This window comes from Kwoniella newhampshirensis, chromosome 6, assembly GCF_039105145.1.
Source record: "Kwoniella newhampshirensis strain CBS 13917 chromosome 6, whole genome shotgun sequence".
In the NCBI taxonomy this organism is placed as follows: Eukaryota; Fungi; Basidiomycota; class Tremellomycetes; order Tremellales; family Cryptococcaceae; genus Kwoniella; species Kwoniella newhampshirensis.
In genome coordinates, this window is record NC_089960.1 from 229,662 (window position 1) to 256,454 (window position 26,793).

Below are 26,793 nucleotides of genomic sequence, written 5' to 3' on the forward strand. Positions count from 1 at the left end.
AAACTTTCGAAGTGCATGAAGTGACGGGTGCGATGACGAGGCAACTCAGTGTACAATGAGGGGGGTGTAGTGTTATACCTAACTCCTTGTCCTGATTTCCCGAAGTTTGCGGATTTACGCAGATACGTGATGCGTCACGTGAGGAAGATGTCTAGCGTCTGTGCTTCTACACTAACTGGGCAGATTTGCACGATGTACAACGAACCAAACAAGTTGTACAACGAAAGAAAAAAATTATAACACTGCTACCAGTGAGATTCGAACTCACGCGCCCGAAGGCACGCCCTCGTTGACTCATAAAGTAGCAAGGGCGCGGAATAGGCCACTATCCGATAGTAGCGGACCCCTTGCTTGCCCGAGACTTGTGAGGAATATCATGCTTGATCAAAAAGATTGAGATGAAGAAGAAGGGAGATTCACGACAAAAAGCGTCCCAGGGTCGTTGAAAAAGACTGTGCCACATGAGTCTGGACATGGTGCCACACTCAAGAATTTTTTCGTGACGCGCGCGGAAACTGCCACAAAACGTGTATTTGTATCTCTCGATGCAACTCCATCGAGAGGGCATGTACATATATTTCTCCGCTACGGTTATTTATTTCTCTGCTATTCAATCTCTCGTCTTTGAGCCACATGCATGCAGCGAATGGAAGCGAGAGAGCTACAGCATGCACAGCAGAATGTGATTCGCTAGTCCTTTAGAGCTATTCGATAGTCTGGGAAGTTAGCAGGGTGATTTACAAATAGCAGAGTATTTTGCAAGTTGCTGAAAAAATAGCAGAGAAATACAGCCCGCAGCAGGGAAATAAATGATTTTGCTCTCCGCACTCTACAACTCCCTGAAAATCCAGGTCTTTCTTCCGTGAAAAGTCTTGCCAGTATCGAGGGCGGGGAAGTAACAGATGGCCATCATGCTCGACGGCGATCAAGTGCTGCCCTAGTTCCTCAGCGTAGTGTAATCACCCCGGCATCCTACGTAAAGTCATACTCCTTGTCGGCGCGAGGAAGTTGACTGCTTCGAGGTGTCTTGTTCACCTTGCCGGTGGGGAAAGAAAGTTGTTGACGGCAGTGGCGGCCGCTGGCGAGTCTGAATGACTTGTGCAAATGCGCTCAGGCGTCGATTTGACTGTCAGGTATTTGTCAATCGGTGATACTCCTTGTTGGTGTGGGTTTTCTTTTCTACTTCGACGTCAGGCACCACATCGGTGCACGTAGATGAATGGGGAGATGCAGGATCGCGTTTGAGATTATCTTGAGATACATCCCATCGCAAGGTAGTTGGCATGCATACACTGCCACAACGCTACTATAGTCTGCCTCTCCCCCACGCCCAAGGCCGGTCGCTTTGATCGAGTACACCTTCGTGATGTGCAACGACTTCACCCATTCTCGCGCCCCCTGTGCGTCATCCCAGGTGGACTATTGATCGCTAGCCTTGCCTCATTCAGTCCTTTAGTTTCGCACGACCACACTGCACTTCAGTGCCGAATGCACGCCAGAGATACCTGAACATGCTGCTACGCTAACGACAGTCATGATGCTCTCTTCTCCTATAGTCATCGAAGTGCAGGACGCTTTTTGTCATGAATCTCCCTTCTTCTTCATCTCAATCTTTTTGATCAAGCATGATATTCCTCACAAGTCTCGGGCAAGCAAGGGGTCCGCTACTATCGGATAGTGGCCTATTCCGGCCTGAAGTCCAACAGTGGTTGTTTGGTCACACATCCCCTTAACCACTCAATCTTTGTGCCCTCACCAAGGTATGTACCGTACATACGCTTCTTGATCACAGTCCGAAAGACGAACGACTTGATGGCTAAACAGACTTTATTGACCCCTTCGACTGCTGCACCTGTATGCAACGATACAGCTCTTCCACCGAACTGGACGACGACCATAGACAGGCTGACACCCTGTCAGGTCCATTCCATTGCGACGGTCCTGATGGTTCTCTTACAAGCTCCTCATTCAGCTCAACAGCACTCCACACAAATATTTTCTAGCTATGAGACATTCAAAACCGCAACCTACTAAACGACCTCGTTGAGAAGCATGTAGGCATTTCACTCGACCTACACTCTTCGCTTACACCTTACGTGAGCCATTGCATTTCTCACTTATGGGGGCTCGTCATATAGCATTTTGTGGACTCTGTATGGGCGAAATCAGTGTCCGCGGAGGGCATCAAAGTGAGCGTATGACCCAGAATCACATTGCTTGCTATTGATTTCGAACCGGATGAGAGCATGGTCGGAGCTAATAAACCACAAAAATAAATGTCGGTCCACCCTTTGACATGGTTACTTGCATTCGAGCCTTCAACGATCAGGACGGCATCGTCTATTCACCTCAAGCATCACAAGGATTCTTCCCTGATCTTTTTGGATGCTCGATCTGTCAAAACCGAAATTTGGCCTTCACGCACCTACGCTCCCATGTCAAACAAGCTCGCCCCCTGCAAGACCTCTCCAAGTGCGGTGAAGACGGTTGCACGCAAACATTTTCAGAAAGGAATTAATTTGAGCAACATGCGAGTCGGCCTCACATAACGGCATCAAGCAGTTCCAATGCGCTTATCCTCGCTGCCCTTCTGTGCCGTTCGCGATGTACAAGCACTTGATTCAACACATAACCAGCACGTCGGTCCACTCGCATGGCACCCCAACCTATCGATGTACAGAGTGTGGCCAGTATTCTGATGCACGAGCACAACTTCAGCTTCATAGAACGCATCAACGAAAGTCGGGCGACGGAGTCCACGGCGTTCTACAGGGAACATTGAAGCATGTGGTGGCTGCCATCAACACCGACCACGGGGCAGCCAAACGCAGGCGAAGCTGATAGGAGAGGTGAGTCCGGCCGACCGACCGAGTCTTGCGCTGTCGTCAGGATTCTGACAGAGACTGAGAGGTCAGGCTCATTGAGAGGAGTAAAGGGATCGCATTGGAAAGGTTCTGTAGGCTTTCATGGTAACGTAACTCACCTGATCACCCCCCTCCCCCCCCTTTTTATTGATCAGCGACAAGAAGCAGAGTACTGATGGACCTCAAACCAATGCCATGGTATGCTGCCCAGCCATCAGAGTGCATGATATCTGTCCCTAAGTTTTCAACATGGTTCATGCATGAATGGCCCGGATTTGAAATCTCAACGGGATCAAATTTGGGTGAAGTGATCAATAAATAGGTGAGCTACGTTACCTATCTCCTAAGGCCATCACCTCCCGATCTTCCCCACTTTCTACAGCCAAGGAGCGCTCTCCAGATCTCCCACTTCTACGTCATACCTAGACATGTTCTAACTGCCCCCGTGTGCCTTCTTCCAATGCTCCTGCTCTCCTCGCCTGTACGCGAAGCCCTAGGTGCATGTCGGGATCCCCTCGTGTTGGGTCATGTGGTTTCGAGCTTGAAGCTTTCCTCGAGATACTTGGCCGCAGGTCACACAAGTATAGATTGTAGTGTCAAGTGCCTTGGACATGGTAAGCTGGGAAGAGGCAGTAGAGGTCGTTCCGAGGCCAGATGGAAGGGTCGGATCAGACGTCGAGCTTACCTGCTCAGGGGCAGAATCGGTGGGGTCCACAACAGAAGAACTGATCCTGGATGGGGGGAGGGGGTCGTACAGGTGCTAGAGATGCGAAGTCAACGGTCTCGTTGCATCGATGAAATAGGCCACCTACCGGATTCTCTCCCTCATCGGAACGGACCATGGCTACGTAGTGCCCGACTTGCTCCTCAGTTCCTTGAGGTGGTATGAAACCGATCATCACGACTGGGGCTGGGTGCATCAACACGGTATCGGGACAGTACTCTTTAACATATATATGTTTTGACTCCTAAGAGATCAATGCTGTGTTAGCGCCTTGATCCGCTTGATCTATTGGGTATGGTCCATATGGTGTCGAGGATCATAACATACCCAGTCCAGTGCGATGACGATAATAAACATCTGTAGTCGATGGGCCATAGCCACCAGGTGAGGCTCCTCCGCCTCCTTTGAAACCCCTACAGAAGTCAGCTACAGTCATTGACCTATACTACTTACCTGAGCCAGCTTTATGATCTTCAATCTCCTGCATAGATGGCCATCCATCAGGAGGGTTGCTGCCGAGGGATATCTCTCGCAGCTTGATGTAATTCTACAAGCAGTCTCTCATAAGCCACTTGACATGAGGGGATTTTAAGTCCAACTGACCTGCTCCCTCAGTAAGTCGTGATGAACCTCGTTGCCAAAGATATTCACCGAGACAGCTCTGGAGACTGTCAGTGGGTGCTGACCTTTTTGTGACCTACCGATAGAAGGATGAACCTAATGATGTATTTAGCGCGTGTAAGATGAGTGGTTATTTCTCTTACCATCGCCAACGACATCTCTAACCACTCTGCCTCGTCCTCTAGCAGCCTCTGCGATCACGCTCATGGGGTCCATCTTGTGTATGCGAGCGAATGAATCAAAAACCTTCAGAAGAACGTATTCGCAGTTGACATCAGTAAGAGAAGTGTAAGTCATTCAACGTTGCGCAGGTTTGACTGCAGCTTCTTACGGTCAAAGCACTGACCCCGAGTCGCCACCCGGTCATACAGGAACATTGTGTCCGTTGCGATGGAGCGGAATCACAGAGGGCCGATCGGTTCTGTGTGGGCCCTGTGTGGCTGTGGCGTTGCTGTGTGTCGTGTTCTGCGAAGCCGCACGGATCGACACATCGACATCCCCAAACGTTTGTCCCCACAACTTTGCTTGTCGTTCATACTGGTGACCACATCAGCGTCTTGCATTCACAACTGTTTCATCTGTAGGATGGACTGTTTCCGTTTCGACCACCGCCCTGAAGCTGGACCCCTACTCGAGCCTTCATCCTCAACTGGTAGTATTCCCGGTGTCGCTCCCTCCCCCTAATCCCTCCACAGGTGTTACAGCAATCTCTTCTGCCACAATCTCGCCCTCGGACCAGCTCGACGAAGCAAACGAGGACACTGATACCGACCAACTGCTTGATATCCAAGACGTGAAGACCACATTCGTTTTACGATCCTTGGACCCTGAAACCGAAGCTGGAGCCGAGAGAGAGGCAGAAGCCAGAGCCGAGGAATAGGAAGTGGAGCAAGAGTATGGTGTGCGCTTGTACAAACCAAGCAGTGCATTGTAAGTCGTTGGGAAGTTATTCAGTATCACCATCTACACACAACTTACCCTCGCTCATAGCTCGTGGCGGTCCCGTCATATTCCAATCCTCCCCTGCCCTCCGTCGCTGATCTGCAGTCGGCGTCGGTCTGTGTTGATTATTTGCAGAAACGCATGGTGATCGCATATGTCATGAAAAACGGGATATCGTTGCCCGCAGCGGAAGAGTACGCCGAAGTTATGGTCCAACATCTGGAACTCAAGGAGCGCGATCTTCGTTCCATCCAGCTTCTCCTCCTTGCGCCATTCACCCAAGATCCCATGGCAATACTGCAGGAGGGTGGCTTCTTGACCAAGCAATTCTCTGTTGATGGCCGTCACACATGGGATGGAGAGCAAGCCTGGGCTTATATGAAGTTCATCAGGGTAAACAGATCTGATCTTGAGATTGTCATCGAAAGAAGGTCAACTCGGCGACCAGACATCACTTTCGGTATTTGATGGACATCGTCAGTACTCAAGCCGGCCTGCTGGAACCATCTTTGACCTACATCCTGGAGCTGCACAACCTCGAAGTCACCGCTGGCATTTCTATTTCCCAAGCGGGACTGTTTGCTGGAGTCTCTCGCCAAAGACTCCAGTCCGAGACACATGAGCTTCCACAGATCGTATCAGGCAAATTGACCAAACCGCGAGCGGAGACCGAGATCTTGCACACCGCTCACGAAATCAACACCGCTTCCTACTTTGGTATGATTCGAAACGTAGCTGTGGCCAAGCAACTGCAATGCTCTATCAGGATGGATCCCTCCAGTCGATGCGCCACGACTTCTCGCTCCGGCTGTGGGTGTGAGTATAAGCAGCGGCTTTCTATGTTTGACATTCCAGATTGACATTCATGCGGCTGGGAAAGCATTCATGCACGCCATGAACATCGGTCACCATGCGACGCTTGGTTCCGTAAAAGCGACGAGCAAGGTTTTATGGCATTCTTGAACGGCCTACAAGTGAGTCCCACCGATATGTCGAATTATCGGCGCTGACCCAGTAGCCCATTTAGGAGAGCCACAGAATGATGAGGGCAGCCATAGGAAGAGATCAAGAAGACCTTTTCTCTGCCGGTATGCCTGTGACCCCCCCTGACACAGTGGAGACAGCTGGGACTTCTTCCAGCACAACAGATAGGCTGCCGAGTAAGCGGATATCGAAAAGGCACATTGACCCTTCTGACCTTGAATTTTTTCGATCAGACATCCACCACTCTCCGCCATCGCTTCCCAGCCTGCCCCGATCGAAGAAAGGTAGAAAAGAGTGATGAGCACATCGCTTGTCGGAGAATTAGATCACTCCCCTTCTCAGTTTTGTTTGTATGAATTCGCTACTGTCCTGGCAACCAATTACATGCAGTACCCAATGGACCTCATAAATGACGACTGCTTTTGCGCCCGTTGATCCGAAGATGACCCTGTGTAGGATCCAGCCTGTGAGAGGAAGACAGGGAGTGTGTATGGTTCCCCAGCAAAGACGGGATGTGATCGCACGGTTCCGCGAGGAAATCAGAACGCGAACGCGAGTCCCTCACAGTGGATTACCTATCGTTGTCTCTCCCTTCAACAAATGGAAGGGACACGTCGGATTGTCCGGTTAAAAACCACTGCCACAGCTGAGTTGCGCCCACTGACCTCGGTAGTGGGAGAAAGCTTGATGAGATCTTCCGGTACATCCCCAGGTCCTCTGTGTGTCCTTTGTGAGGAGATGCATGGATAAATACGTCACATGTACGATTAACTGCACAGATCGCCGTTGTGTCCGATTTTGTCTCGCTCGCTCGCTTGATCATGGAAATACAGCCAAAGATGGTAAGGAACAGAAATGGGTTCCGAACTCTTCTCATGATCTACGTGATGGCCGCCTTTTGTTCTATCCCATCATAGTTGAACTCCGGGAATCCCCTCCAATGGTGTGTGTTAGGCCATGACTGAGGGCAGGAAATGCTACATACTTTGCACTGGACCCAAAATAGAAGTGCCACATCCGAGCTCTTGGTTTTACGGCACCCAAAAGTAACCGTTTGCCGAACAAGACATGGAAGCGTTTCACTTGATATTTTGGGTTAGACATGTTGCAATCCAATTTATCGACTGGCGCATTGATCAGCTAATCCCGTATACCCTCGCAAGCGAAGCGGATGACCGCCTTCGATGGTTCAGGTATACAAGAAGACCCATTCCTAGTGAGTCAATTCCAGCAACAGTAGTATGTCTCTGAGCTGAACAAGTATTCCATCATATTAGCCCCGACCCACCTCCCACACCACTCCTTGCATTCTTCCTGCGCTATCCTAACCCCTTCGCACGACACGTCCTCTCCGTCGACGTCCTCGAACGCAAGGTCAATCCCACCACTGGCCAAATACACACCACACGACTGATATTAAAGAGAGGGATCCTACCCAAATGGGCTACGAAATGGTTACCCAATGCCGGACTGTCTGGAGGTCGAGGTCTGGACGCATGGATCTTGGAAGAAAGCATCATAGATCCGCCAGGCTGGGGAGTGGGTGCGCAAGAAGAAGAAGATGACGAGGAGTTCGGAAAACAACCGAGGTTGAGGGTACAACAGGGGAACTTGAATCATAGGAAGTTGATGCATATCATCGAATCGGGTGAACTGAGAGCGGGTCCGAATGGGTAGGTGTCTGTCTGTCAAGATAAGGAGATGGGACTGATGCGCCGCGTAGCACAACAACACATCATACGACGGCGGAAGTAAGATCACATTTCGGTGGAGCTTGGTCAGATCTGATACGTGGCCGTATCGAATCATACGGTGTAGGCAGGTTCGAGGGCAACTCGGAGACGGTTAGTGCTTACTCATCTGTGAACCTGCTCTCCCATATCCGCATGACAGCTCTCGGACAAAGAGAACTGCAGCACTGATACTCGTTGCATTGCCTCGCAGTCGCGAAAAGGAATGTCACTCATCCTCACATTACTTCGAAATCGACATCCTTTACCTGAGACGGCCGAATTCGAATTCTACCCACCTCCACCTCCGGATTTCAACGAGAGCTGGCTAGACGTACCGGAAGCCAAGACGCCTGTCACGCATAAGGAGGGATCTCCGAGGAGTTTCTTCCTGTCACCGAGAAGTCTGGCGGCGTGGGCGAGGGCGAGGGCAAGGAGAGATGTCAGCAATGGGAATGGGAATGGCAATGGCGATGGCACCGAAAATGGTACTGGGAATGGGCAAACCGATTCATGAGATACTCGGCGAGGAACCCACGGAAGACGGCAATCAACAGCATCGACGGATACTTGTATGCATATACTTGACAATGTGCGAAAGAGGCAGGGAGAGGTGCGCGAAAAAGGCAGGGGGAAGTGTGCGAAAGAGGCAGGGGTAGGCGTGCGAAAGAGGCAGGGGGAGGTCTGTGACGAACGAGAGTTGCTCCATGATGGCGACTACCGTCTTTTCACAAAGACGCTGGGCTGAACATCTGACTTGGGAGCGCGCTCATCCGCGAATATGTTGATCGCTTGACTTCAAGACACCCCTTCCGGCTGCACTGTCCGAGATCGAAAATGAGGCAGGCAGAGCAATGATCCCCCTGAGCCCCTAACCGACCTAACCCCCTAACCTCTAACGCGAACTGCAGAGACCAGGCTGATCATACAACATTGCTACTGAAACCGGAACCAACGACCATTTCATGGCGTGCTACACAGCCTGCGTCGCTCTCCAGTCGCCATTCGTCTCACGTTCATCAATCGTAGACCATGCACAGGAACGGAAGAGCTCCTCAGCGAGGTCAGCTTGTCTCTATAAGATAATCGGGTCCACCGCTCGTTAGTCACTCCCGTAAAGATGTGACAACCTCTTCATCCCCAATGCATCGGGACTACTTAAAGTCTGATAACATTTACCTAGCCTCATTGTCCACACTGTTCCGCATTCTGCACCAATATGACAAACTTAAATGAGAAGCTTCTCAATCTCGTTCTGCGACAAAGCCGAAGAGTCAGCAACCTCTTCCTTTATGACGACAGGTGATATTGACCCACCTTGACAGCCTGGATTTGAGCGTTCAACTCCCTCGCCTCGTTGGTGGTGACGCTAGCAGCGATGACGGGTCTAGAAACACCGCAAGCTCGACCGAGAGCGGTCTTGGAAGGCAAGAAGACATAAGGGACATTCTTGTCCTCGCACAAGAGGGGAAGATGGAGGACGATCTCGATAGGCTCGACATCGGCGGTCATGACGATGAACTCGCAGATACCTCGGTTGAGGGTCTTGGTAGCTTCGTTGGCACTAAAGAGAAACGAGTATCAGCACGATTGAATGGGCCCGAAAGGAATGAGATAGCAAATGAAACAGGGATAGCACTCACCCCTTCTTGAGCTGCTTGTAGTGCTGAGCTTGCTGGATAAGATCGAGGATCTGTCAAAAAGCATCAGCATGCCGACTTGCTTACGCATGGCCCCTCGTCTGGTCTACCGATCCTCAAGCCGATGCTGATGGAGTCAGGTACAGAAGACGAACGTCGACATACCTGGTTGGTGAGCTGGGCGTTGGCCAGAGGGAAAGCCTTGGGGTTGGGTTGAGAAGCCATCGTGAATGATTGATGTTGTTTTCTTCGAAGGATGGTTCGCAGAGAGGGGAGGGCTATAGGTGGTTGGTGTTTGACCTCACTTGAAGATCCCTGGTCTTGGTTGTTTTGAAGGAGGGGAAAGAAAGAAGTAGATGAATTTCAGTGAGTTGGCGAAGAGGTTAGTGTTAAGTTTGCTGTTCGGTGTGGAGGAGATTTAGCAGCGATCCGGGATAAAGTACGATAAATTCATACCGCGAGATATCTGACGGATGGGACGGGATCAATTTCATCCAGTCTGGGGCCCGCGCGGGAATGTCCGCTTTGAATGAATACCCAACTTGCCCGTAACTACCACTGCGATCAGACGCGACTCCTCTCTCCCGCACTGAGTCACACCGTAGCACACTGGTAAGCATCGGCGTAGCATCTTGACATCTCCTTTCATCACCGCCAGCTGACTCTCGAGACCTCAACACTGTCGCGGAAGAGTCTGGGACACTTCACCACACTCTGCTTCTTGAAATCTCGGCGGCTCTCTGGAGCAGCGACCTCATTCTCACCCTCTCGTCAACATCGCACCCCTCGCTCATGACGGGAGGTGCTTTCTTCGCAGCTGGAGGAGGAGATGAAGAATACGATCTCGATGAGAATGGCGTCGAACGACACTCCGTACAGTGGATAGGGACCGCTGGTGTCAAAGGGCCAAGATGGGCCAAAATGCCCCTGTTGACTGTAGGCATGTTAGGTATACAGGTAAGTGCATACTCTTGGTGAATACGAGAGACGGTATACCGCGTGACGGTGGAGGAGACCGAGAACCATATCGAAGCCGAACTTGACTGATTCCCCGCTCAGTGCGTCTGGTCCATAGAGATGGGGTACGCCTCACCGTACCTGCTTGATCTCGGCCTCTCCAAATCATTCATGTCACTGGTCTTCATGGCCGGACCTCTGTCAGGACTTGTAGTCCAACCGCTCATCGGAATATTTGCGGATCGATCACGCTCACCTCTCGGTCGACGAAGACCTTTCATGCTCATCGGATGTGCTATCTGCGTCAGTGCGATGATGTTGCTGGGTTGGACAAGGGAGATCTCGAGCTTGGTAGGAGGAGGGAAAGGCCTCGCTATCGCTTTGGCTGTCTGGGCCATCTATCTCATCGATTTCAGTATCAATGCCGTGATGAGTACGGATAGGGCTCTGGTTGTGGATACTCTGCCGCCGAGAGAACAGGAAGAAGGCAGTGCTTGGGCAGGGAGAATGTTCGGTTTCGGAAGTGTAGCTGGGTTCTTCGTGTAAGTGCAAGGGGATTGTAATGGCCGACTAGTCCGCTGAACGACACCTCACTCCAGCGGCAATCTGGACCTCCCGCCGGTGCTGGGGTTTCTCGGAAACACTCAACTACAAATATTGTCATTCCTCACCAGCGCCATTCTCATGATCACGCATACATTCACCTCCTGGGCGGTGTCCGAACGAGTCCTCCTTCGTGACGAGTGAGTCTGGTACGCCCACACCATCATGTCCTGCTGCTTAGCTCTACGTTAGTCGACCGCAGTCCAAGAACGGCTTTAAATCTAATCTCAAGTCCATTTGGACCAATATGTGGTCTCTGCCACCTGGCATTCGTACGGTCTGCATCATTCAATTCTTCGCCTCGTAAGTCGTACACAGGCGATAAGCGGAAAGCCCAAAGCTCACGTGAGAACCACAGCCTCGGATGGTTTCCTATCCTCTTCTTCACCACCGTGTGGGTCTCAGAGATCTACAAATCATCCGTTCCCATGAACGACTCCACCGACCCGACTGTCTTTGCGGGACAAGCTGTTCGATCCGGGTCTCGAGCCCTGCTCTTGCAATCCATCGTCAACATCATCACCTCCATCGGACTGCCTTTTCTCGTCTCAGAGTCTGGCGTTCAGCCCGAGGCTTCTCATGCTTACGCTTCGCTGAACGGGACTGGCGATGCCCATGATTTGCCACCAAACTCGGCGATATGGAAAAGAGCGAAAGAGGACATAGAAAGTGGAGGATTTGTGAAGCGTGCCATGGCTTGGGCAGGAGGAGTCGTGGGCAGCGTGAAAGATGGCTCGGCTTGGGTAGTGCCAATCAAGGGATTGACATTGATCCGAGTCTGGTGGGTTTCGCAATTCATCTTTGCTGGTGCGATGGCCGCGAGCTGGTGAGTGCTTTCCATATGGAAGCGCTCTTCAGTACTGACCGCATCTCAGGTTCGTGACCACTGTGAGCGGAGCATATATGATCATTGCGGTAACTGGTTTCTGCTGGGCGTTATCGCAATGTGAGTCGTGCTCTACATTTCCGATACACCACTGACATGTGTATGACTTCAAGGGGCTCCATATTCCCTCGTGAGTATTTTGCTGCACCGATCGATGCCTGTCGCTGACTCTGCGCAGCTCGGCGAATTGATTCTCATAGACGGCTCAATCGACCGTTCTCAACCGATCAGTCTCATCCGTACCCGTCAGTCGGCCGATATCCGCCGGTCCCTCTCCGAAAGGCAGCGAGCTGTCTCGCCTTTGCCTCATGTCATCGCCTCCAGCACCGACGTCTCCGCGCAATCCACTCCTCTTCACTCCCGCCACCCTTCTCGATCCTCGTTTGAAGTCACCAATGAGAAAGACCGCAAGCAAAGGTTCAGCGATGACGCGGAAAAGATCAACGCTTCTCGAGGACATTCGAGACCGTCATCTGTTGGTGGTCTGTCTCCGCTTATCATTCAAGGAGAAAGCTCCGCAGAACCCGAGTTCGGCTCCACTGTCATTCTCCGACATTCGAACGATGGTCTTTCCGACGAAGAAGTCGATCTTGAGGCAGAAGTTGACGATGATCTCGCGCGCGCTTCACCGATTAGTCCAAGACTTTCCAGTGATGCTCATGGTCAAAGCTCGGGCAAAGGTACAGCGGACAAAGCTGGTGTGATCCTTGGGATACACAATGTCTTCTTGGTCTTACCGCAGTTCATCGTCACATTCCTCAGCGCAATCATATTTTATCTGATGGAACCGGACAAATCACTACCGCATCATCGTCCGGGAACCATCCCCATATCGACGAATACCACCGCCACATTACCAGACGTCGCAGACGCGACAGAGGAGATCGCGAAAAGGACGGTAGAAATATTGAGAGGTAGAGCAGCAGGGATGGTGGGAGACGCATCTAGTCCCGATGCTGTCGGTTTGATCTTCAGAATAGGAGGGATCAGCGCCGCGATAGGCGGTTGGATATGTTGGAGGTTATCGAAGAGCTGGGCGAAGGGTCAGGGCATCTGAACGGCATCGAGATTGAGCATGTTGTACATTCATCAACTGTTGTATATTTCTTCATAGTGGATTCATGCAATATAGCCATCAGACGAGGTATGATTGACGACCACTGTCACGCGAGAGATACAAAATCCCGCATCCGCATTGACGCCCGTGATTCTCGGTCAATTGATTCCCTTGGGGTTTGGCTCAACGAAAGCGACTTTTGCCTTTATGCTCGACGTCCAAGTGCTCGGCCCAGGGCGACATCCAGGATTCGTCGAGGCGAAAGCGTTAGTACGAGTGACATGCCGGAATGCATGCTTCCCGCTCAGTCTAATTTTGACTTCCCTCCCTTGACCTCTAAAGATCCCACATTGCCGCCATCTCGTAACTACTGAACCTACTTGTTGCGCCCGCAATCTTAGGCACGCCTTCGACCACGTTTGACTCCCCCCCCCTCTAGTCGTTGTTTTGACCGGATTCAGAAAACGCGTTACACTCGCACTCTGCATTATTCCTTTATCTCCTCCCAGCATACAACCGCATCGTGTCTGGTTGGGACCTGGTGGAAATCCTTGATCCGATTTGATCTGATTGTTGTCACTCCGTCAGGTCTTGAAATTTTGCTCCATTCCATCGTCCCCTTTTTCCTTTTTGGTGTTTGCTTTTCAATCTCTCTTTCTCTTCGCAACATCCACCGCGCTCACTCGCCTTGCTTTGGGGGATTCTGTGATCGAGACAGAAAAGAGCAAATAAAACTCTTCACTCTTTCGAACCCTCTCTTCTCCCGATCAGCACAGACCGCGCTCCTTCTCGCCTACATTCTCTTTCTTCTCTCTCCTCGTCTCTACCCTACTCTACTCCACATAGCTACATTACCCACGATGTCATCCCCTTACATCCCCTCACGACCCCAGACGCCGGCCGGCGCACGTCCCGGTCTCTCCCCCAGAGGATCATACACCAATCTGGCTGCAGCGTACGAGAACTCGACGCCGAGCGGGGCACAAACGCCCAATGAGAAAGAGAGGATGAGGGCCGAGCTGGAGGTCCAGGCTGCCTTGCTGAAAGCTGCTGAAGGGGCGGAAAAGGCGAAGAAGGAAGAGGCTGCGATGCCAGCGGGTTCGCCGGGTGAGTCGTGGCTGCATCTGATCTGGTTCAGTGGTCTGTCGGTGCGTGCGTGGGTGGGTAGGCAGGTGGAGGAGGTCACATAGTCGCAGTCGAGCAGGTGTTATGAGAGAGGACGACTGGCACTCGCAGATCATGAACATAACGGACCTAATCTGACTTTTCACGCTGCAGTCTGGCCAATCCTGAGCTACTGCATGGCTTCCATCCTTATGACGGTGGTCAACAAATTCGTCGTCTCCGGCCACCAATTTACCATGACTTTCCTCCGTGAGTTACTAGAGTTCTCATTCCAATTCCCGACTACTCCTCCTTTTACTGCAGAACTACTGCTGAACCTTGCTGACATTCCATATACCATCCAGTCCTCACCATCCAGTCCCTCGTCTGTGTCACATGTGTTTGGACAGTCAAGCGAATAGGACTCATCACATGTAAGCGGGATGGCTCTTTCGACCTGACGGGGATGAGACGCTGACAAGCCGCTCGCACGAACATAGTCCGTGATTTCGATTGGGTCGATGCGAAGACTTGGTTCCCTGTCTCTTTCTTGCTCGTGGCGGTGATTTATACCGGGTCTAAATCGCTTCAGTTCCTCTCCATCCCTGTCTACACGTGAGTCGATCGATTCGATGTCAGACTGTGGTGATCGCGTCACCTCTGCTTTTCAACATCTCTCACAATTCCTCTCCGTCCGGTCGTGCTGAAGTCCCCACCTCCTTCAGGATCTTCAAAAACCTGACCATCATTTTGATCGCATACGGCGAGGTCCTTTGGTTCGGCGGATCAGTCACTGGACTCACCCTCGTCGCTTTCTTCCTCATGGTCGGGTCATCCATCATCGCTGCTTGGGCAGATATCTCCACCACCCTCGCAAGGCTTTCTGCAGGCATCGCTGTGATCGACCCCACTTCTGGTGCGGACGTACCTCTTCCTACCAGTGTGATTGGCAGCTTGAACGCGGGTTACGTTTGGATGTTCATCAACTGTATCGCTTCAGCCGCTTACGTGAGTAAAGCTTCACACGTTATATGAGAGCAAGAAAAAGAGACTGATGCTCGTTGCTAATCCCCAGGTCCTGTTCATGCGAAAACGGATCAAGGCTACTGGGTTCAAGGACTGGGACTCCATGTTCTACAACAACCTGCTCTCCATCCCCGTCCTCCTCATTTTCTCCATTCTGGTCGAGGACTGGGGATCCGCCTCGTTCGCTCGTAACTTGTGAGCTGATCTCGGGGTATGATGGAGGGCTGGTCATGCTGACAGCGAATGCTTCTTTTCAGCCCTGAGGTCGGCCGAACTTTCTTGCTCAGCGCCATCGTGTTCTCCGGCGCTGTTGCCGTTTTCATCTCTTACTCTACCGCTTGGTGTGTGCGAACTTGCGGTTCGACCACATACTCGATGGTTGGCGCCCTGAACAAGTGAGTGAGAAATCAACCCCAGATCGTTCATCATCATACGTCTGTCGGAAGTGGTCAACAGATACATCACAAATTATCAAGCCAAGTGACGGAGCTGACGCTGGACTTGATCAGACTCCCCGTCGCGGCCTCTGGTATCCTCTTCTTCGGCGACCCCGCGAACATGGGCAACGTCTCTGCCATCGCCGTCGGTGGCGTCGCGGGTGTCGTTTACGCCGTGGCCAAGACCAACCAAGCAAAGGTCGAGAAGGCTAAGCAGACTCGTCCGGGAGATAGCAAGGCTTGATTGGACGTGTCATTTTTCCGGACCTATACTCTGGGGTCATGCAGGTAAAAGGACAATATAGAGGGAGGACATGTCAGGACCTATTTAGCTGGTGGTAGGGAAGGAAGGTAAAATACGTTTCCTCCAGATTTGATCAGGCAGTTCACGTGTACCTACATGTGTTCTTGCCTCGGTTTCCCATCCAGCACACATAATCTATCAATGACAGGATAAGTCTATGCATTATTTTCCATGGTCTGGGAGAGCGAGACATACAAGCGGACATTGGGGAGGGTCATGAGTCAGTCAAAAACTAAAAGTTCTCCTAAACCAACTTCCATATCAAACTCCACTCCGTCATGATCTCTAAGATCGCCATCAGTCCAGTCCACTCAAAGTCTCTGGCCTGTCTACGACCCGTCTCATCTCATCTCATCTACCTCCCCCTCCCTCCTCTGACCCCAACGAGCCTGACCAGACCCCTCCCGCTAGAACCTCCTCTCCCACGGATCCCAAACCCACTACTACTCCCTCCGCTCAATCTCCCCGCCAAACCTTGACCTCGAGCCTGTTGTGGTGGTGGGATATCACTCATCGTGTCCGCCATGACGATATCCACACCATCCGGGGTCCTTTCCCTGAATCCTCTACCTTTACGAACCACCACCACTTCTTCCTTTTCCTCCTCTTTTTGAGGTTTCCCACCGGTAAAGTTCCCTTCCGCTTTAGTCTCATGTGATATATTGGAGGACGATGAACGATTCAGGATCGATATTCCATTCTTAGCTGGTTCCGATGCCGATGTAGGGGGAGGGACTATCGACTTTGCTCGATTCAGGATGGAGAAAGTCGGCTGTTGTTGTTGAGAAGATCGATTGAGGATGCTCAAACCTGATTTCGTCTCAGCAATCGAACTGGTAGGCAGAGGCGTCGTGGAAGCTGGAGAATGAGTCGAGGACCCCGCTCCATTAATCCTGTCTCTCAAAGACAATCTCGGTTCATCCTTGACTCGTTTGGCTTGAGGGATATCCCCGCCATCCCTAGACGCAAGTCTGGACAGGAGTGAAGGTTTGGCCCCGTTCGCAATCTGTGATTCGTTGATAGCCTGAACTCTGCCCGATGTCGACTCCGCATTTGATCCATTCGTCACGGCAGGAAGAAGTTCTTCGCGATCTCGAGAACGTTTACTCGTAGGAGAAGGCGTTGATGCAGCTACACCAAGCCGATCCGCGAGAGAAGGGACTCGTTTGACAGGTTCACGTGCCTGAATTGGGGTCTGGGTCTGCACAGGCGCAGGCGCAGGCTCTGTCTCTGCCTCTGTCACTGGAGCAGAGGGCGTACTTGTCGTCTGAGCAGCATTACGAATAGATAAGCGTCCTGGAGCAGGTCGCGAAAGGGGGTTTGAAGTGGAAGATACTGGTGCGTCGTCATTGATTGACGTTGTGGTTTTTCGGACAAAAGATCCGTTACTTGCCTTGGTCGCGACCGGTTCCGAGTGGCCTGTGGGGGGTAACGGTGGTGTCGGAGGTCTAGGTGACGTTGATGGTGATCTATCTATCCGCACTGGACTATGACTCAGAACCGTTGGGGGTCGTAGCGGGGGCGTGCGAGGTCGAGTGGCGTTAGCGGGCTCTTGAGGGCTTTTGGCCAAAGGCGCCATAGCTGCTGTGACCGGAGTCGTGGTCTTTGGCTGTTTGTCTGATCCATTGGGCGCTCCAGACAGACCTTGTGAGACATTGTCGCTTCGTCTCGGACCTGAAGGAGCTCGCGTTGCGGGTCCCAGCGAAACAGGGCCAGCAGATCTAGAGGCGGAGCCTCTCGGCCCCGAGGGCGGGGCAAACACCTGAGTATCCTTCTTCGGTCCACGCGGCGCAGTGGGAGGTGTGGCCGTACGTCCAGAAGGCGCCACTTGTTTTCGAGTCGAGGTCGAAGGCGCTTCCCAAGAAGGTGTAATCTTTTCGACTCTGAACTTGTAGTCACCGAGTATCTGACATGATTTCGGTAAGCTTCCCATTAGAAACGGGCGCCGACAGAGAATGACACACCTCCAACATGTCCACGATGTTCCGCCATGTTTCGAGCTCCGAAGACCCTTTGGCCAATCTACGTTCTACTTTAGTCGCTTCACGAGTCAGGTCTAGCAATCTTTTCGCATCGGAAGATCGGACGATGTCCCTTCGACGATCTCGCTGGGGCGGTCAGCAAGTGCAAATGGAGTGCGCTAAAGGTTGCAAGACCCGACATACATGAGTAGCTAAGCGATAGACGGCGTAGAGGACTAGCTCGATGAGCTGTCCTGCGTTGGCAAAATTACCAGTCCGAACATAGTTGTCGCAGGCGTCCTATGCTCAAGTCAGTTGTTGAGGAATTCCTATCACCATACGTCCGACTCACTATGACAGGTGGCAAGACCGACTCGATCACTTGCGGAGTCAATATCTCTTCGGATAACGTATCCCCTCGCTCTCCCCTACCCCAAATTTTGAGAGCTCCTTCTGCATATCCGCTCAGATCCGTTATCAGCTTCTTCGCTGTCGGTTCATTCTTCTCCATCCCGAGTTTGGTCACTGCCGTACCGTGTGTCGCGAACAAAAGAAGGGGTATTCTGGGATCGTTTGCGGTTGTCGACCTGTCCAAGAACTCCTTGAATAGTCCAATGATAGGTTGTGTCTCCTCTGGAGACGATTTGGTCGATATCAACTTGATCAGAGATCTGCAAAACACTTCTCTTGTCCCCTCTGTCGCCTTGTCTCCCGACACCGAAGGAAGAGGAATCAACATCTTGATGATCTTCTCTTTCTCTTCTCTTCCTATCCCTTTCGTCATAGACAGAACCTCCAAGAACCCTTCCCTGAACACATCTTCCACCTGAGGGTATTTCCCGCTCTCACAATAACCTCGTCTGTCGTCTCTGGCATCGTGATAGAGGAACTCGATGATATTCCGTCTAGAAACACCTGTCTCGTCCTCTGATTGAGCTCGACAGTCGTCGACGATGACGGAGAATACATCGAACGGAGAGACGGCAAGGAGGGTATGCAGGGACTCGCGAACGTATTTGAGCTCTTTCGGTTCTGCGGGATTTGACGGAAACATTAGCCATCCGAGAGAGAATGACTCGACCGATCGACCCGTGAGGGAGTTCAGAATCGGACGTCCAAGTTTGACACTCACGACTCGCAAGTAATTGAAGCAACACCCCCGTATTCCCCCTCACCCACCTCGGATCAGCTCTCCCAGTCGGTCCCAACCCTTTGATCCCCACGATCCGCACCCGTTCCTCCTCATCCTCACATAAATCCAGTAACGCATCGATCGCGTCGTCTTGCAGTGACTCGAATTCGCCGAAGAACTTGGCGACCAGCGTCCCGAAGAATGCTTTGGAGTCGTAGGATGGGTAAGAGGGGAGGGTGATGAGGTGTTGATGGAATTTGCGGCGCTGCGGATGTATAAATCCCAAGGTCAGTAGAGGATCAGATATACACGCAGATCGAGGAGTATGGTGATTGGTCTGCGAATGGATGCCTCGCTCACAGCTTCAGAAGTGGAGTTGGGCGCTAGAGCAGAGGCCATCATTAGTCTAGCTTGACGAAGCGCTTCCTCGCCTGCTGTCGACATGTTGAATGGAAGAGTACAGGGAGTTGGATCACGTCGTTATCGCGTCTGTCGAAATGACCCATCGACCAGTCGTTGCGCAATCGGGTCTGACAACAAGGTAAAGTGGAAGGAATTTGATGGAGATTCGAAACTGATTGATGTCGAACGTCGAGTTGAATTGTTGTTGCAGCGAAAACATGTCGTTTCAGGTCACTGCTTTTGTTTCCGAGCGAAGCACAAATTCAATATCCACTCATTCAACACAGAGGAAGCCCGAGAATAAACATGCAACATGGACAGATTGACATCCTTGGGCCACTCGCCATACACCATCATTAATACAGGGAAATGCGTATATATTAACTGAACACGAGACACCGAAAGACGAGCTCGACGAGCTCGTTTCACTCCTCCTTTGTACCCTCGTCCTCTGCGACTACCAACCCTGCTTCGGACAGCAGACCTCCCAACCATCTGACCACTTCACCCTCTTCCACTCCGCCCTCTTCGTCGACAAATTCGCCCACACCTCGTCCTACCACAACTCTGGATTTATGGATAAGGCTCTTTCCATTATTTGATGTAGTGGACAAGTTCAGATGAACAAGGTAGGTCGGACCTGAAGTGGTACCACTACCAGATGATAACGACGACGATGAAGCAGAGGCAGGGTTGGACAGCTGTCGAGTGATCTGAGTACTGCTTGTTGATGGGGACAGAGTCGCTGGTGAGATGGTGGAGGGGGAGGAAGGTGCTGATGTAGGCGATGAAGGACGTGTATGCGGTGAAAAGGTCACAGCGGGTGGAGGTGGTGGTTTGAGCGTTGTCGAGGAGATTATCTGGACGTGATCCGTTTCAATCTATGGGTCCACGATACCTTTCGTCAGCTCTTACTTGCGTGAACACTCTGGTGCAGCATCAAGCTCACCCTTTTCACCATGCGTCTTCGTTTCCCTCTGAACACCTCACCCTTCTCGACCCATTTCTTCCACGCCCACAATGCGGATTGAAGCACACTGTAGCCTATCACTGCAACGGCCAGGACGGGTTTGGACTCTTCAAAGTCCACTCGTAATGAATAGAGTACCGAGGCAAGCGCGAGGATGACAGACGAATACCCGAGTCCGAGATGCACGGTCGGGTGGACTAGGGATGGGGTGAAGGATTGGTCGACGAGGTACTAGAATCACAAAGGTGAAAGCTGTCAGCTGTGTTTTTTCGCACAAAACCCAATACAGTCCGGCTAGCTTACCTTCTTGACGATATCGTCTAGAGCAGATTTGATCTCTACAAGATTCGCATTGTTCACAATCACACCCGGTAGAGGATCGTTCGCAAGTGTTGACGAGGACAAGGACGATGTGGTATCTCCTCCCGCACTTGCGGCTGTGGAAGTGGGGGTTGATGTGGTGATGGTGACCCCGTTCGGAGCACGTTTCTGAGGTGCCATCGTGACAGATGGACAGAGGACTAGTTTGGCGGATCCTAGTCGAGGGAATGTCCAGAGAACATGATGATGGTGATGATGGGTGTTGATGGAGGTTGAGGGATGGAAACCAAAAGGTCTACACCGTGACGAGCTATGACCACCACCACCGCGTCGTGCTTCATTCGCAGTTGAATTGAGAATGACGTGGCAATCTTTCTTTCTCTTTCGCAACGCGGTAGCAGACTTATCTCAAAAGGACCGATCGAGCATTTCAACCCCTCCACTTGTCATCATCTCCTTCCTCGAGAGAATCGTTTCAGTTCTTCTTGTATACAAGATAACACGCCGCAATGAGCTCGATATTGACAGCAGTCAGGAGGTTACTACCATTCGGGAGAAGACCCGACGGCTTGGTCGGTCATGACTTGCAGGGTATGTCCGGTGGCCCCTCGGCCATGATGATACCAGCAGGGAAGGAGCTGATCATCTGTTTGGTGAATGACCATACAGGAAATAGATACTTCGAAATACCTAATCCTGCAGGAGGTCGAATGAAGCGGTTCGTAGAGTATCGGAAGAATCGAGATCTTTCAGAATACACTAGGCAGGAACTGAGACCCCCAGGTCGGTCGGTACACCTGCCTGACGTATCGAATGACACAGGCTGAAATCATCTTCTGATATCACAGTGCAATGGCGAGCATGTGAGTCATCCGTATCTACATTTTCTGTCCTCCGGTGACTTGGCCTAGTCCGATAGAGCTGACACGATACGTCTGTCATTGTATCCAGGGCTCTCACACACTCGACCAACCCCACCTTCACTGACTGAGCTGCAAACCGATTTCAACCGTCAATCATCGCTTCGACCCATGATAGCCGCGATCGAGGCCCGAGAGAGAGAAGAGAGGATAAGACAAGGGTATCTTCTACCCGATGGATCAGAACCTCCTAGTCTGCCTGGTGGCGACAAAGGCAATGGCATCGGGATCGGTCGTATTTCTGGACCGTCGACTAGCTCAGAGAGGAAAGCGCAGATGGAACGATTCACTCATCCTCCTCAACCTCAACCAATACTACAATCACAGTCATCTTCGGGAATACAACATGTCAACGCTTTGAATTCCGAACAGATCCCGTCGAGTACAAGCTCGACGTCAAGCTCGACCAGTGACGCATACGCTATACCGACGCCTACGACAGGAGGTATCGCTCATCCTAGAGAAACTATAAATCCTGCGGAGAACGCATCGAGAGAAGAACTGAGGAGATTGGCAGAGGAGGATACGAAGAGACGGATAGCTCAGACGCAGGGAGGAACCACAGGGATCGGGGCGGATGCGGCTGCGGGTGAGAGGAAAGGGGAAAGTAATAAGGTACAAGGTGTGGCGACGGGTGAAGGAGGAGGGTTACAACCTCGACGAAGGGGTGGGAAGTGATAATCGAAGGAAGATCGAACAGAGAACGCCCAAGTAACACTGAAACCCATCACGGTTTGCAACCGATACAAATACACCTTCAAGTCATAACAATGCATGTATCAATCTCCGATAAATAGTCATGACCGAGACATCCTCCAAAGTGGTATCCAACGTTCTTCTCACACATAATCTACAACGCCCTCCTCGAGCATGAGCAAAAACATCTGATCCAAGCCAAGCACATCGTACCCCGACAGCGCTCCTGGCCTCATCCATCAAGCCGATATCTAAGCGTACTTGGTCATGAAATCCGTATGGAATTTCTCGAACCTGCCAACAAATTCTGCGGTCTCGGGACAGAGAGCGGTCACTCGAAGATGATAGGTGCCTGGCTCTTGACCGAATCCACTTCCAGCGACAGCACAGATACCAGTGGCGTCTACGGAATCAAACAAGATCTGTCAGCTCATCATTCTTTCGCATGTCTCAAGAGATGAACATATTCACCCAACAGGTCCAACGCGTACATCACATCCGCCTCCTTCCCTCTCTTCTTAGCCTCCTCAATAGCCTTCTGGGGCATATCGATCCTAGGGAAGAGATACATAGCACCCTCGGCAGGGTTACAAGACACACCCTCCATCTTGTTAAAATGTTCCGCCATAAGGTACGATCGTGATTTGAGGTTCTCTTGGATCAAAGATGTCTCTTTGAGCCAGAGAGGGTAAGATTCGTCGTCCTTCTTGGGTGGGGAGACCATGAGGTCGACACCGATCTGCGGGTGCGCGGGGTGGTACGAATTAGCATACAGCGATAGGTTTACGTGTGGGATAGATGTTGCCGCATAGCGAATGTGGGCGATCTGAGAACAACTTCTCCACGGAATAGAGAAGTAAGGATCGAACACAGGTATTCGACTCCGCTTACCTGACCGGAAACGGGAGGACACAATGACACACTGGCCATCTTATAGATCTGCTCCATCACCTCTTCCGAGATATTGACACATTCGAAATAACCTCCTCTCCTTCCACATTCACCACTCACGCCCTTCGAGATGGAATGGAACGAGACCAACTCGACGGTATCGGCAATTTCCTTCTTCATACCCTTGAGGATCTTCTTAAACGAGATGAACGGTCGATGTTCCGGGTCGAAGATGTTGGTCTGATAGACCTCATCTGCAAGAAGGACGATACTTTCTTCGTAACAGAGTGTGACGACGGCTTCCATCGCCTCTTTCGAGAGACAAGCACCGGTAGGGTTTCCAGGGTTGATGATGACCAAAGCTTTGACGGAAGTTCCGGAAGATTTCGCCTCACTGACTGCTTTCAAAAGTGTTTCGTGATCCATCGACCAGTCGTTCGATTCGGAAAGATAGTAAGGAAGAGGAGTGGCATCGAGATAGGCGAGCGTGGCGGTGTAGAGAGGATATTGCGGGATAGGGATCAAACAGCCATCACCTTTCTGAAGGGAGATAGCCATGATCGACGAGACACCGGCGGAAGCACCGGCAGTGAGGAAGATGGATTCGGGATCCGCAGGGTAGCCGTCTCTCTCTGATTATGACAGGCAATGAGTATGATCTCATAACAGGCTTTGACCTTGATCAACTCACCCGCGATGAACTTTGCTACCCTCTTCCTGATGCCGAGGACACCTTTGGAATGAGTATAAGCACCGACGCTTCCAATCTCCGCATGCAGCGCCTTGGCCCTCTTGATCGTGTCCTCTGGATAGATCTTCTTGGCCAATTCCAAATGCTCGTTCATCAAATCCGGATACTCCAACAACGAGATGATCTGTCTCCAGTAGGTCAATGGGACCTGGTTCAACCCCTTTTGTTGTGGGTTACCGATATTGGCAGTGACGACGTGTTCGAAAGGCAGTTGTTTGGACTTTTCCGTCTTCTCGTTGAGGGCCTGAACGTATTGATCGGCTTTCAGGGCGAGTTCTCCTCGAACGGCATAATGGACGTTGATGATGGACGGGTTGATGGTGGACAATGAGAGAGCGGGTTTGCGGCTGGACATGGTGGAACTGATTGAACGGGTTGAACGAAGTTGAGCGGTGTTTTGTCGTAGTACGGTGGATCGTGTGAGGATGCGAGGACAAGTGGTAAGGGCCATGTTATGCGAACGAGAGTGAGCCGAGCGGAAAAGAAAGTTGATTGGTAGGGCAGCGATGATTCGGCCAACGAGAATGAGGATCGGGCAAGGGAGGAGGGAGATTCAAGGGGAGCACGCAGTGTCAGCTGGACTGCTGATGGATAGAGATGGAGCGGGGACCCAAAGAAAGCAGCAGCAAAAACCAGACAAGAGGGAGAGCTAGACAAGGGTGAAAGAGGAGAAAACCAAGTGATCGAATCAGAAGATCTAGAATGGAATGATCGGGCCGAATGAGAGCGAGTCGATTCCTTCCAATTCGGAATTTAGGGTCCCACTGTTTTTGGATGCGGCAAGGACCGAATCTGCGGGGGTCCGATCACATTCCAACAAGGGAGAACAAGACCAGATATAGAAGTCGGGGAGGAGGGAGAGAGGGTAGGAACGCCGCAAAGGTGGAGGGCATCGCAACGGTTGCATTATTCGTTGCACCGACATGTTCACCGACGGACGAGGTGAAGACCGACATATGGTGCAAAGAGACCAAGAGCGGGGGTGAGGAACTAACACCACTCACAAGGATTTACAGGATATGGAAGAGCTGACCAGTGAGGCAGAGTATGAGTAAAAGTGAAGAAAGAGATGGAGTAGTACGAAGCAATGTTGCACTAGATAAAGAAGACGCCAAAGCGGGGTGTCATCGTCCCGCATCACGTATATATACCATACTCTGACCGACCAATCGAAGATAAGAGTAGAAAGTCTTATCGTGTTCCTTTCTCCCAACGAGTCGGATTCAGGTGCTTATCTACATGAAACGAGGTGGCGGTCATGATCTGGGGCGCAGAGGTCGCCGAAGACCCCGCCTTTGAGTTCGATCAAGATGGATAGGATAGATAGGCAGGAGCTTCTTTCCTTTGATGTTGACCCCGAACGAATCCCGATCGGACATGTTGGAATGGTAGAAAAGGCAAGGGGATGTCTTATGGCAGGTTGACAATAAGGTTGATTGACAGACTGTGTTGTCTGATTGGGGGAATACTGGCCTTTGTGACAACACCCTCCTGACAAGAGCAGTCGGCCGAAGCGATGATGAAAACCATTATCGACACCACACTAGAGACCAAGAATGAGGGGTATGATCTGGCTTGAGCCACGGTTCATATACAACGGTTGCATTACACCATATCACACTTCCCTCACAAGCAATGCTACGGGCTCAGCCTTCCTTCCAGGCCAAAGTGTCTGCGCGGTCTAGTTCCATTGTCCTCGATCCTGTGAGGGTAGATGATCAGGACCAACCTCGGTTCTGCGAAATTCCGGTGCGCATAAGTAATGCACTCACCATCAATCTGTCTTCTTGAGCGTTGGTAGGTGAATTCAGGTTTTTCCGCTCAGAAGCGAGTTTCGAGCTCAATTGGCCGGCTTTCGGATTGGAAGAGTTGATACCCTTTCCTTGCGCCTGGGATGACGAGTGAAGTGGCTTTGGTCAGCTCGGACATTCTATGTCAATTGCAGTCTCGCCCCAGGCGAGTGTCGAGACCGATTATACCTATGATCGGGCGACTGTTGTGCACCCAAGCCAGTGATGAGAGTGAAGATCGAATTGACACTCTGTACACACAAACACAAACACAAACACAGAGACTCACCGCCTTCGCCCTCTCTTCCGCCGCCTTCAACGCCCTCTCTCTCGGATCCCCATCACTGGTTATCGGGCTATCGCTCAACGTCCGCGGAGGTGCCGCGTATCTCGTCGTCCCTGATCCTGCTATAGGACGAGCTAATTGTTGTTGTTGTTGTTGTTGTTGTGAGGAAGGAGGGCCAGATCCGAGGACTTGGCCTTTGCCTGGTGGTTTGGAGGGGTCTGAAAAGCAGTTCCCCATTTCGGGAGGCGAAGATAGGATCAGTGGGAGTGGGTGGATTTGGAGGTATGTCGAGGCAGGATTTGCGAAGTGCGATTCAGAAGAGCGAGATTGGATGAATCTGACGGATTTGGCGTTGATGTGTCTGAAGTGAGATTCGGCGTCTGGCCTCGAGATGGTTGTCCTTCAATTCAATGCCGATGAGCTATCCACAGGTTAGAGTATTTGACTCATTCAGAAGTTGGGAGGACGCAATTGTCGCACGACAACAAACCAAGAGCGAACACCGGTAGCGCCAAGTCCCGAGCAACCGCTTCAACGGAGAAGAGACCACACTCCGTAGCATTCACGTTGTAGCACAACTTACTCCAAGTAAAGAATAGAAAACGAAGAAAGAAGATGATACATGAGCTGTGATTGAGACTACTGCTGTTGCTACGCTATTCACTTCCGTCAACACCATGCGACTGATCATGCTATCTGGCACACATGACACCGATGCGTTTTCCCGCCACGTTGACCCAACTTCCGCTCCTCCTCATTATAGTGTCCTCTCCGACTGCCCCGGACGCTCCGAC

At 51.5% G+C, this 26,793-nt stretch overlaps 9 protein-coding genes across 9 annotated transcripts; 4 read left to right on the forward strand and 5 right to left on the reverse strand.

Annotated features, from left to right (window-relative positions):
- Positions 1–7,319: 7,319 nt before the first annotated feature.
- Positions 7,320–8,382, forward strand: IAR55_003281 (uncharacterized protein; the record flags this gene model as incomplete). The annotated part of the gene is made up of 4 exons (XM_066946388.1): positions 7,320–7,351; positions 7,413–7,808; positions 7,859–7,979; positions 8,080–8,382. 4 exons carry the CDS (start codon positions 7,320–7,322, stop codon positions 8,380–8,382), a joined length of 852 nt encoding a protein of 283 aa, XP_066802780.1.
- Positions 8,383–9,093: 711 nt separating this feature from the next.
- IAR55_003282 (ribonucleoprotein-associated protein) lies at positions 9,094–9,730 on the reverse strand (the record flags this gene model as incomplete). Its single annotated transcript, XM_066946389.1, has 4 exons — positions 9,094–9,120; positions 9,183–9,429; positions 9,509–9,558; positions 9,671–9,730. 4 exons carry the CDS (start codon positions 9,728–9,730, stop codon positions 9,094–9,096), a joined length of 384 nt encoding a protein of 127 aa, XP_066802781.1.
- A 567-nt stretch (positions 9,731–10,297) lies between these two features.
- On the forward strand, positions 10,298–13,008 carry IAR55_003283 (uncharacterized protein; the record flags this gene model as incomplete). Its single annotated transcript, XM_066946390.1, has 8 exons — positions 10,298–10,462; positions 10,565–11,004; positions 11,062–11,205; positions 11,258–11,368; positions 11,424–11,891; positions 11,941–12,011; positions 12,065–12,081; positions 12,130–13,008. The coding sequence occupies 8 exons, from the start codon at positions 10,298–10,300 to the stop codon at positions 13,006–13,008; spliced, it is 2,295 nt and encodes a 764-aa protein (XP_066802782.1).
- An 860-nt stretch (positions 13,009–13,868) lies between these two features.
- Positions 13,869–15,819, forward strand: IAR55_003284 (GDP-mannose transporter 2; the record flags this gene model as incomplete). The annotated part of the gene is made up of 8 exons (XM_066946391.1): positions 13,869–14,115; positions 14,287–14,382; positions 14,478–14,546; positions 14,613–14,727; positions 14,838–15,120; positions 15,188–15,333; positions 15,396–15,533; positions 15,648–15,819. 8 exons carry the CDS (start codon positions 13,869–13,871, stop codon positions 15,817–15,819), a joined length of 1,266 nt encoding a protein of 421 aa, XP_066802783.1.
- Positions 15,820–16,234: 415 nt separating this feature from the next.
- IAR55_003285 (uncharacterized protein) lies at positions 16,235–19,416 on the reverse strand (the record flags this gene model as incomplete). The annotated part of the gene is made up of 6 exons (XM_066946392.1): positions 16,235–17,785; positions 17,844–17,987; positions 18,045–18,140; positions 18,193–18,872; positions 18,973–19,237; positions 19,333–19,416. The coding sequence occupies 6 exons, from the start codon at positions 19,414–19,416 to the stop codon at positions 16,235–16,237; spliced, it is 2,820 nt and encodes a 939-aa protein (XP_066802784.1).
- Positions 19,417–19,799: 383 nt separating this feature from the next.
- Positions 19,800–20,845, reverse strand: IAR55_003286 (uncharacterized protein; the record flags this gene model as incomplete). Its single annotated transcript, XM_066946393.1, has 3 exons — positions 19,800–20,255; positions 20,324–20,575; positions 20,648–20,845. 3 exons carry the CDS (start codon positions 20,843–20,845, stop codon positions 19,800–19,802), a joined length of 906 nt encoding a protein of 301 aa, XP_066802785.1.
- Positions 20,846–21,174: 329 nt separating this feature from the next.
- On the forward strand, positions 21,175–22,263 carry IAR55_003287 (uncharacterized protein; the record flags this gene model as incomplete). The annotated part of the gene is made up of 4 exons (XM_066946394.1): positions 21,175–21,256; positions 21,335–21,448; positions 21,514–21,528; positions 21,617–22,263. 4 exons carry the CDS (start codon positions 21,175–21,177, stop codon positions 22,261–22,263), a joined length of 858 nt encoding a protein of 285 aa, XP_066802786.1.
- Positions 22,264–22,532: 269 nt separating this feature from the next.
- On the reverse strand, positions 22,533–24,278 carry IAR55_003288 (uncharacterized protein; the record flags this gene model as incomplete). Its single annotated transcript, XM_066946395.1, has 4 exons — positions 22,533–22,684; positions 22,753–23,020; positions 23,173–23,804; positions 23,864–24,278. The coding sequence occupies 4 exons, from the start codon at positions 24,276–24,278 to the stop codon at positions 22,533–22,535; spliced, it is 1,467 nt and encodes a 488-aa protein (XP_066802787.1).
- A 1,326-nt stretch (positions 24,279–25,604) lies between these two features.
- On the reverse strand, positions 25,605–26,236 carry IAR55_003289 (uncharacterized protein; the record flags this gene model as incomplete). Its single annotated transcript, XM_066946396.1, has 3 exons — positions 25,605–25,625; positions 25,696–25,812; positions 26,003–26,236. The coding sequence occupies 3 exons, from the start codon at positions 26,234–26,236 to the stop codon at positions 25,605–25,607; spliced, it is 372 nt and encodes a 123-aa protein (XP_066802788.1).
- Between the last annotated feature and the right edge of the window lie 557 nt (positions 26,237–26,793).